Raw genomic sequence first — 11,226 nt, forward strand, 5'->3', positions numbered from 1 at the left:
AGATGGTGCACTGTTTAAAAACATGAGGGGTAGAAACATCGACAAAATAGATAGGGGCAGAATTTGCACAAACTTAAAACATCAGGGGCCAAAAATGCTTTTTAGCCTAATTCTAAAAATTGATCAAAGTAAATCAACTTTCAAAATGTAGAAATAGAACAAAAAATGTGAAGAGATATACATGATTTTCCTACTATCTACTGGAAATGGAAGTAAGCAGCTCACACTCACTCACATACAATATAGATAGCAAATGTAGCACTGAACAGAGGAATGGAAACAAATCAAACATTGAAATAAAAGCCACTCACTCTCTCAAGATCATTTAGCTCCATTTTTCAGGTAAGCTTTTTCCATCTTCCTTTATCTTTGTCGATGTCTATGTGTAATAATGAGAAATTTGTGAGAGAATGAGAAACTCTAGGGTTATTTAGAAATATTTAGGACTGGAGAGAGTGGAGGAGGAAAGGAACCATTTTTTGATGTGTATCAAATGGGCACAAAAAGCATTCCATGGTAAACAAGTTGAGTAATAGATGTAAACCTGAAAATTGGTACCTGTGTTGTATATAGATAAGAATATTGTAATAAGAGCTCAAAAAGAAAATCCTTGGTTCTGAATCATAAGTTCCGACCGATGGATTACTCCTAAACCTGTGTCCTAGAAGTATCCTCTAATTCTAATTTTTGATAGAAGTAGCATCTAATCTAAACATATTTTTAAAGGTTTTTATGTTAATCACTATACTATGGTTCCTTCTTACCAATCCTGACTTGAGATTCTTTCTTCAATTTTTTTTTATTTGATTCTGTTAATAGATTATGAAGAGTGTAATGGCCAAAAAATATGAGGGTCCTGCAATTGGAATTGATTTAGGCACTTCCTACTCATGTGTTGCTATATGGCAAGAACAGAACAATCGAGCTGAGATCATTCCAAATGAACAAGGAAACAGAACCACTCCTTCCTTGGTTGCTTTCACTGATACACAAAAGTTGATTGGTGATGCTGCCAAAAATCAGGCTGCAACAAACCCATCAAACACTGTCTTTGGTAATTGGTTTTCTTTTGTTTTTATGTCTAAATTTCATTCATGCCTGCTATGTTTTTATCATAAGAAAAAATATATACATCAATATTGCTTTTACTTTTGCAGATGCAAAGAGGTTGATCGGTAGGAAATACAGTGATTCCGTTGTTCAGGATGATGTTAAGCTCTGGCCTTTTCAGGTCATTGCTGGTACTGATGACAAACCCACTTTTGTTGTTAAGTACAAGGGTGAAGTGATGCAGCTTGTTCCTGAGGAAATATCATCCATGGTTCTCACAAAGATGAAAGAGATTGCTGAGGCATTTTTGGGGTCACCAGTGAAAAAGGTTATCACTGTGCCTGCTTATTTCAATGACTCTCAGCGAAAATCCACCAAAGATGCCGGTGCAATTGCTGGTCTTGATGTTATACGGATAATCAATGAACCAACTGCTGCAGGTCTCGCATATGGCATACAAAAGAAATCTACTTTTGATGTTAAGCACAATGTTTTCATCTTTGATCTTGGTGGCGGCACTTTTGATGTGTCTATCCTCACAATTGAGGATGATAGCTTTGAAGTGAAGGCCACTACTGGTGATACTCACCTTGGAGGAGAGAACTTCAATAACAGAATGGTCGACCATTTTGTTAAGGAGTTCAAGAGGAAGCACAAGAAGGACATTAGTGGTAACCCAAGGGCCTTAAGGAGGCTGAGAAGTGCGTGTGAGAAGGCAAAGAGGACACTCTCATTCGCAGTAGATACCACCATTGAGGTAGATGCTTTATTTGAGAGAACTGACTTGTATTCAACAATTACTCGCACCAGGTTTGAGGAACTGAACAATGATCTCTTTATGAAGTGTATGGAGACAGTTGAGAGGTGTCTTGAAGACTCTAAGATGGACAAGAGTGACATAGATGATGTTGTTCTTGTTGGTGGTTCTTCTAGGATTCCCAAAGTACAGCAGCTATTGCAGGATTTTTTCAAAGGGAAGGAACTATGCAAGGGCATCAATCCTGATGAGGCTGTTGCTTATGGTGCAGCTGTGCAAGCTGCTTTGTTGGGTGAAGAAGGCATTAAGAATGTTCCAAACTTGGTGTTGATGGATGTTACGCCCCTGTCTTTAGGGATGGGGGTAAGAAGAGATCTCATGTATGTAATGATTCCAAGGAATACCACTATCCCGACAAAGAAGAAACAAATATGCAAAACAACTAAAGATAACCAACGCAAAGTCTCGATTAAGGTTTATGAGGGTGAGAGAGTTAGAGCCAGTGGTAACAATTTGTTAGGCTCTTTTATTCTTTCTGGCCCACCTTCTGCTCCTCGCGGCCATCCTTACAATGTATGCTTTTCCATAGATGAAAATGGCATTCTAACTGTTTCAGCTGAGGAAAGAACCACTGGTAATAAGAATGAGATTACCATTACCAGTGAAACACACAGGCTGTCAGCTAAAGAAATCAGAAGAGTGATTAAAGAAGCGGTGAATTATGAGGTTGATGATATGATGTTCAAGAACAAGAGGAAAGCGATGAATGCTCTTGATGATTACCTTTACAATATGAACAAACTTATGAAGGATACGTGTGTCAGTTCTAAGCTTCCTCCAAAGGTCCAAGTTAAGATCAATTCAGCTATAGTAAAGGGCAAAAATTTGCTTGATGGTGGCAAGGAGCAAGAGGCGTTTGTGTTTGTTGACTTATTAAGGGAGCTTAAGAGCATATTTGAACCTGCAATGGCCAATATCAACAATGGTTGGACTCATGAGGACAGTGATCAGGATTATGGTAGCACTTCTGGGTTGGTCCAATCAGTTGCTGCTTGGATTAGGCGCAAGTTGAAGAAGCTTAATATATCTGTTTGATGTTTTTAGTTAACATTCCAGAATATTCCACTTAATAGGATCAAGCCACCTCTAGGGCTATATCCTTAGTTTGAGGAATAATTTCTGTTGGAATAAAGTCCTAGCATTTGGTAGATTTGTTTACAAAACGACTACCAATTGATAGGTTAGAGTCACTAAGTACAGTTAGTGAGTACAGATGTACAGTTAATTATATACTTCAAGGCTGCTACTAAGTACAGTTTGTTAAGTTTTAAATTTTATTTTCCTGAATTATAATGGCTTAAATCATAAAAAATAATGGGTTGGTTGCTTAATCTTGGAGACAATGGTTTAGTGGCCTAAATCAAGGAGAACCACTCTTCTGTTTTGCTTTTGCATTATAAATGTAACAGATTGCAAATGAAGTGAATGTCGAATTCATTTGCTGCAATTGTATTTTTCTTCTCTTTGCATTTCATTCAGATCATATACTCTTTAATTCTCGAATTTTCAGTTTCACAACGGAAATCTAAACACACAGTTGGATGTTGGATTGTATTGCTATTTGGATAGTGATTAGAGTCTAATGTTTGCTTACCATGGCATATTCTGTATTGCATCCTAATAGAAAATTCATATAGTAACTGAAATGCACACAGGGATATGAATTGATTAATCATTCTTGTAAGTACAATTCCATTATCCTTTTCCGACAGACGTAAAACCTCAGATTAAGATAGTGTAAGCAGATAACTGAAAACAGTTATAAACAAACAGGACATTAGATATTAAAATAATTGCAGAACTTGTTAAAACTCAAGCTTAAGTAGCATAGTACTTAAGCAACGACTTTATTGCACTCCCTTTCAACAGCTCTCTTCAGGATGCTGTCTTCTTCAAGGGCCATCTGAACTGGCAAGAAACCCATTCCATCTGCCATGGCAAGCATCATCTCCCTGGTTTCCATCTTGAACTCTTCTAGATCAACTGAACCATTCAAGTTATGGTCGAATTGGATGAACAATGACTTGTAAACGCGACCAAGCTCATCAGGGTCAGGCTTCACATCAATGCCAAAGTGGGTCTCTAGAACTCTCAGGCACTGGAGCTCCTTCAGCATCTCCTCATAGGAGAGAAGACCGTCCTTGTTTGTGTCAAGGAGAGCGAACCGGTTGCATACCGAGATATTAAACGCTTCTTCATCCTCAAGGAAGTTGACAATGGTGGCACCATCCAATATTTCTACACTCATCTTTCTTTTCTACTTGATTTCAAATGGAGGAAGGTGGTTTATATGAGCAAAATGAGTTATAGGATTGCAAATGCTAGTGCTTTGATGACAAGAGTTAGATTCTTCCTAGTATATATATGGTTCCAAGAGCATATATTCTAATAAACTAACTTGGTTGGCAAAAAAGAAATGGTATAGAAACCTTGGGTTGTTTTTGAGTCCCTTGTTTGATTTGTTTATTCTTTTTGCCTAACCTACTAAATTGGATGCTTCTCTTGATTGTTTGAATTGTTCTGTCTCCCTTCCACTAATCCATAGATTTACAGTGGAAAATAATCAGCAATACAGCATGTAGGGGTAAAATATTTAAATCAAATGGCTTAGAATACATGGGTCAGGTTCTAATACCTTCTGTGTTGGTCAAACCAGTAAACATCGCGTAGCTAAGTCAAAGTCTTAAACTAGGATACCCATTTATTATTTTAACATTACATAAAGGATCTTCTTGGTATATTCTGCTTTGTATGTTGCTTCACAACTTTTTCCTCTGCTTAATAATAATATCAATACTTTTGTTTTGAAGTGTAGAAATCATTATGAAATTATATATCAGAAAGATATGAGCCTACAGAGCATTAGATCTCATTCGTGAGGGCTCAGACCACCATAAACTGGTTAAATACTCTTTTAATGCTTGAAATTATAAAGGAAATCAAACCTTACCCCTGTAAAAATTTCGCATAAAATTGGGTCCCTAATAAATTCTTTTTTTTAATATAATTAAGTCATTTTGCTCAATTTTGACCGGTCAACGGTCCAGTGGCAAGCCTATTCAGCTGAGGATGACCACGTAGACTTTTTCACATCAATTTTAGTCCCTTGAAAAATATTTTAATCAATTTTAGTCCCTGTTTTTCCACCTTCATCTTCTTCCTCTTCCCCTTCCTCCATAACTCAAATCCTTAAACCCAGAAATTCAAAAACCCTAAAAAACTATATGTTCATCATATTCAACTTGTTCTTCCAAAACCTAGAAAATCATAGACAACAAAAAAATATTTTTCAAGTTGGAAGAACATGGACTAAAATTGATTAAAATATTTTTCAAGGGACTAAAATTGATCTGAAAAAGTCCTCGTGGTCATCCTCAGCTAACTAGGCTTGCCACTGGACCGTTGACCGGTCAAAATTGAGTAAAATAACTTAATTTGATTAAAAAAAATATTATATGGATCTAATTTGATGCGAAATTTTTTCAGGAATTCAATTTGATTCCCTTTACAATTTTAAGGACCAAAAGGTTATTTGAGCCACTGGTTTTGAAGGAAGTGGATCTTTCTCAAACAATTAAACACCTTGCCATTCCCATCATTCTTTTCGCTCACTCCATAATGAAATGGCTACTTATGTGACTGTATAATGAAACTAATGAAACAAGCAGATATGCTATGTTAGAGCAGATATTTCGCTCACTTCAATTAGTTTCATAGCAATCTGCTTATTTTCCTCCATGAGACATTCAAATCACCACAAAAGCATCTGGAAAGAAACAATTTATTGAATGGCTTTCACGAATGATATGAATGACCCAGAGCCATAAAAGGCAACTAGAGTCAGAGCAATTTCTTTATGCTATGCTTGATTATGTTATTTCTGTAACATTTTGTTTATCTGACCCACATTATTTAACTTGCATTTTTTTGTCTTTTCCATTTTGTATACGATAAAAAAAAAAGAGATCATAGGAAGTGATGTAAATCAAGAGTTGGAACTAGTTAATTCAAGCTTTAGAAGAATGCATAACAAATTGCAAGTGGACCAATTACACAAGACAAAGGACAAAGGGTCAAAGAAACACTTTCAGGACACTTAGGCTAAACAAAATTGACTTTGAGCTTTTTTTTTTTTTGGGTCAAATATGATTGTATTTAGAAAGAGGCCCTAGGCCGAGCCCACAAAGGGGAGGCACAAGAAGCTGGGACACGTTAGCCAGCAAGGAGAAACACACTCCACTCGGTAATTACAAGGAAAGCACATGATCCCTCTTAACTAATAAAAACAAAAGGCACATGGGGAGCTGTAGAGACTTGAATTACTTCAACCACTTTGTAAAGAATCAAGAGGCAATAATGCTAGTGGAGTAGTACTAGTGGAATAGTCTTATCTCTCCCAAATGAACCAGGAGACAACCAAGCTGAGAAAAGCCATAACTACACTCTTCCTTCAAAACAACACCAGCAAGGACAAAGATAAAACCTGCTACCAAGAGAGAATTCAGCTAGAGAGGACTAGAAGGTCTAAAAGGCAGGGAGTGGAAAAAGGTGTTTAGAGTCCATCAGCAAGATCTCCAAATCGGAAAACCATTCCTTGAAGCTGCTGCTTGAGCATCATCAACAAGGGCCCTCCGAAGCTCCTGAGGGGGCATAAACAGCCAGTTCCAGCTCAGTAAACTTTGCATGCAAGCCTTTGCTACTAGGTGAGCAGACTTGTTTCTTTCCCTATTGGTCCAAACAAAATTGCAGCCATGGAAAAGTCTTTTAAGGCAGAAAATGTCTTGCAGAATTGTACTCGCCTCTCCAATTAAGGCATTTGCTTTGCATGCTTCAACTAAGGATTTGTTATCTGATTCTAAGACTACCTCTGTGCAGCCCAGGTTATACGCCAAGTTCAGACCTTCCCTGATGGCACAAGCCTCAACAGTGAGGGGGGAGGAGCAGTAGATCTTAGCATGGGTACCTGAGAGAAGAGTAGAGTACTTGTCCCGGATCAGCACTCCCAGAGCAGCTTGGGGTAAGTTTTCCACCCAGCTAGCATCCACGTTTATTTTAAGGCTATTTCCCTCAGGAGGGATCCAATCTGAAGCTCTTGTCCTCTGACTTTGAATACTTTCAATAATTCTGTCTTCCTTAACTGGTTTGGCTAGGTCCATGGTAGACAAGAGTCTAGTTGCTTGTTGGATGGTAAACTCAGGGTCTGGACAAATTGCTTTGAAGACTGAGTTATTTCTGCCTCTCCAGATGGACCAGAGAAGACTGGCTAGCAAGGAGAATTCTCTATCAAAGTCCTGAGAAAGCCTTTTCAAGATGGTGATCCTCTGCAATAGCCAGGAATCAAAAGGGCCCATTCCTTCCAAGGTGACAATCCATTGCAAGGAGGAGCCGAACCACACCGCTCGGGTCCAGGGGCAGACCAGGAAGAGGTGTTCCACAGTTTCAAGACTATCACAACAAACAGGGCATTGGCCAGAAGGTGAAATTCTTTTCCTCCATAAGTTATATTTAACTGCTAAGGAATTATGACTGGCTTTCCAGAGGAAGACTTTTACCTTTTGGGGGACATGAGAACTCCAGATCGTATTCCAAAGATCTTCTGAGATAACATGAGAACTTGAGCTATGGGTTTGGGTGATAATTGTATTATTTCTTGCTACTCTGAAACCTGAATTGACAGTATAATCCCCTCTAGGCGTATGAGGCCAGAAAATAACATCTGCTTGATTGAACTTACTAACAGGAGTCTGTAAAATCTTGATTGCTAACTCTGGTTGGAAGAGACCCTTAATCAGGTTGTCATTCCAGCCTTCTCCATTTGGAGAAATCAAATCACTGACTTTCAAATCCGCAGCATTGATTGGTTTCACTAAGGCCTCTCCTGAACTGAGCCAATTGTCTCCCCAAACCTGAACTGATTTTCCATCACCCACAACCCACCTGCTGTATCTGCTAATAAAATCCCTGCCTGCCAACAAACTCCTCCACATCCAAGATGGGTTCCGTCCCAGAGCAGCAAACATAAAGCTGGTGTTTGGGAAATAGAGAGATTTCATGACACGTACCCACAAGGCCTCCGGGTTTGTTAGCACACGCCAGGCTTGCCTAGCTAGGAAGGCAAGGTTCTGAGTTCTCAAGTCCCTGAAGCCCATGCCCCCCTTTTCCTTACTCAAGGTCATTTTGTCCCAACTGCGCCAGTGTATTCCACGGTCCTTCCCCTGACTTTTCCACCAAAAATTGGCCACCAAAGCATTTAGAGAATTACAGAAGGTCTTAGGGAAGTGGACAATAGTCATAGCATAAGAAGGGATTGCTTGGATGATAGCCTTGATCAACACCTCCTTGCCCGCTTGATTCAAGAGGGTTTCCTTCCAGCCTTCTAATTTTTCCTTGACTTTCTCCTCAATCCAGACAAGGGAATGACTCTTATTTCGCCCCCAGATTGCTGGTAGGCCCAGGTAGTGACCAGGATCATCCCAGATTGGCATGTGAAGCAGATTAGCTATGTCCCTCTTGTTTCTGAAAGGAGCCAACTTCCCAAAAATAAGCCCAGATTTTGCAACATTAATTTTCTGTCCTGAGGCCCTGTTATATAAGTTCAAAACCTGAATAATGGAAGTAGCTTCTCTAACTGAAGCTTCTGCAAACAACAAAGAATCATCAGCAAAAAATAAGTGTGTCAAGGCAGGGGACTCAGCAGTGAACCTGAGGCCAAAAAATTTCCCTTCTTGCTGGGCTTGGGATAACATAAAGGAAAGGACGTCTGTGGCAAGAACAAAGAGATAAGGGGAAAGAGGATCCCCTTGTCTGAGACCTCTACCCGGAATCAAAGAAGGGCTTAGAAATCCATTCACTTTAAGTCTATAAGTTGCTCCTCTGACAAGTGTAAGGACTCTGTCAATCCAAGTGGGATGAAAACCGTAAGCCAAAAGGGTTCTTTCAATGAAAGTCCATTCCAATCTATCATATGCCTTACTCATATCAACCTTAAGAGCCATGTAATTTTTTGAGCTTTGCCCTCCTTTAAGTAACAGATGAAAGGCCTCCTGAGCCACAACAATGTTGTCTTGTATTAATCTCCCACCCACAAAGGCACTTTGATTAGGAGAGATGAGAGAATCCAAATCTTCCTTTAGCCTAGTAACCATTATCCGTGAAATGACCTTAAGGATGTAGTTACAACAACTAATAGGTCTAAATTGCACAACACTCTCTGGGGAATCAACCTTTGGGATCAAAGCCACTATAGTCTCATTGATTTCCGAGGATAAATTTTCAGAAAGGAAGAACTCCTTGATGGCTGGGCAAACAGTATCCTTGATAGCACCCCAATGATTTTTGAAGAAAAGACCATTTAACCCATCCGGCCCAGGGGCTTTCAGGCCACCTAACTTATTGACAGCCTCTGTTATCTCTAAATCTGAAACTGCTAGGATCAGTTTGTTGTTGAGTTGTTGAGTGACCTTCTTAGGGAAGTTGTGCAAACACTCCTCAATTTGGCTGACTCCTTCTGTATGGAAAATATCCTCATAGTGGGAGATGAAGGCCCCCATCACATCTGATTGCCCTTCCTTCCAGATCCCAAGAGAGTCACGAACCCTATCAATCCGATTCCTGTTCCTTCGCTGAATAGTGGAAGCATGAAAAAATTTGGAATTTTTATCACCGTATTTTGCCCACTTAACTCGGGATCTTTGGCCCCAATAAAGTTCCTCTTGTCTCCAAAGAGTATCTATTTTCAGCTTGATGACTCTGACTCCAGCCCAATCCACAAGGTGGTTTGGTCTTTCCTCCATGCGATGCATCTCTTGTTTTAGCCTGACTATTTCCTTATCCGCTGCTCTAAAAGTCCTTTTCTGTCATGACCATAAATTCTGCTTGGAGCTCTGTATTCTGTTGGACAAGTTTATCCAACAGTCATCATGAAGAGTTGGTCTATTCCAGCCTTGAGTGACTATCCCCTTGCACTGCTCGTGTTCATCCCAAAATACTTCATACTTGAAGGGAGTTTTGCTCCGAGAAGGGGAAAGCGGATTGAGGAGAATTGGGGAGTGATCTGAAGTCACTTGTGGATATGCCAAGGCTGAAGCATTTGGGAAGAGATCTCTCCAGGCCCAATTAGCCAAAACCCTATCAAGCTTTTCTCTAGTGACAAAGCCGTCCCTTGGATTGCTCTGCCAAGTAAACCTATTGCCTTTGAGAGCTACATCCATGAGCCCTGAGCAATGAACAAACTCTCTGAATCTTTGCAAGACAGAAGGCGCTTGAGGCCTGATTCCTTCCTTTTCATGGGCATACAAGATATCATTAAAGTCCCCAATAAGGCACCAAGGGGTAGCTTCACTGTGTCTTTAACATCATTTGGGCCAAAGATGCAGATTTTGAAGGAGTTTTGGGCCGGAAATTTCACACTAAGGGGTTTAGGCCATAGACTATACATGGGCTAATTGCATTTAAGCTTAATCATGCTTTGACAAAAAAAAATCTTAATCATGCTATTTTGAGCTAAAAATAATGTTTTATGTTCAACTGATTGTATTTGGACAAATTTAGTCCGATAGTTCTTATTGTCTTTTGAGCTATTAAGCCATCATTAGTGAGTTCTTAATTAAATTTTCAATTCTAGTGGGTGTTTATTTACTGGTGGAGCAAATATTGAGTGGTGGAATATGGAGAACATTACTAGAGACTATAAATAGAAACAATTTGAAGATCAAATTTTGAGTAATGCAAACATAATTTTTTGGTATTCGGAAATTTGAAAGTCTTCATTAAACTTTTTCTAATTATTAAGACTTAATCATCCTTTTAGCGTCCTCAACACTTAGGGTATTAATTTTTAGCTTTCTTGGGGTGCGCATAATTCATTTAACTTTGGGTTCAAGGGTTTTTCAACTTATCGGGTTCATATAAAATCAGGTTATATTCCTTTTAGTTTTGTTCTTAATTCTATTTTCGTTGTTTGTTCAATCCTACCAAAAAGGCAAAAACCCCTCCTTATTTATTCATTTATGTAGGCCTAGGGATCAAAACATACTTAACCATATTTTGTTTAAAAAAACTCAAGAGTAGGTTTTGTGTGATTTTGGGATTACCGAGCTTGAACGATGAAGAATGGTTCAGAATGTTCAACCAAAGCAAACAGCAGTAACAATTCATCCAAACCCAACAACAATCACAAGCCTCCTTTCAGACCAGCAAAGGATGACACCAAGCCTGTGCTTCAAGACCCAGTACACACTCTCACTCTCTATCTCTCGCTCTCTCTTCAGTTTCTACTTTCTTTTGTATTGTTATATATTCTTCTTCTGTACTATGTCACAGATACTAAGGTCCGACCCAATTGAAACTGAGGAAGCTGT

At 39.1% G+C, this 11,226-nt stretch overlaps 2 protein-coding genes and 1 long non-coding RNA gene across 3 annotated transcripts; 2 read left to right on the top strand and 1 right to left on the bottom strand.

Moving 5' to 3' along the window:
* The first annotated feature begins 173 nt into the window (after window positions 1-173).
* Window positions 174-3,229, top strand: LOC130729291 (heat shock cognate 70 kDa protein 2-like). Its single transcript, XM_057580989.1, has 3 exons — window positions 174-342; window positions 820-1,054; window positions 1,158-3,229. The coding sequence occupies exons 2-3, from the start codon at window positions 823-825 to the stop codon at window positions 2,900-2,902; spliced, it is 1,977 nt and encodes a 658-aa protein (XP_057436972.1). The 5' UTR covers window positions 174-342; window positions 820-822; the 3' UTR covers window positions 2,903-3,229.
* A 296-nt stretch (window positions 3,230-3,525) lies between these two features.
* Window positions 3,526-4,360, bottom strand: LOC130732447 (uncharacterized). The gene has a single exon (XM_057584494.1). The coding sequence runs from the start codon at window positions 4,113-4,115 to the stop codon at window positions 3,702-3,704; it is 414 nt and encodes a 137-aa protein (XP_057440477.1). The 5' UTR covers window positions 4,116-4,360; the 3' UTR covers window positions 3,526-3,701.
* A 1,803-nt stretch (window positions 4,361-6,163) lies between these two features.
* Window positions 6,164-7,600, top strand: LOC130729292 (uncharacterized). Its single transcript, XR_009015953.1, has 3 exons — window positions 6,164-6,570; window positions 6,743-6,884; window positions 7,018-7,600. It is a non-coding gene; the product is annotated as an uncharacterized LOC130729292 (long non-coding RNA).
* The last annotated feature ends 3,626 nt before the right edge of the window (window positions 7,601-11,226 follow it).

The sequence above is a fragment of the Lotus japonicus genome, chromosome 1 (assembly GCF_012489685.1).
Source record: "Lotus japonicus ecotype B-129 chromosome 1, LjGifu_v1.2".
Lineage (NCBI taxonomy): Eukaryota > Viridiplantae > Streptophyta > Magnoliopsida > Fabales > Fabaceae > Lotus > Lotus japonicus.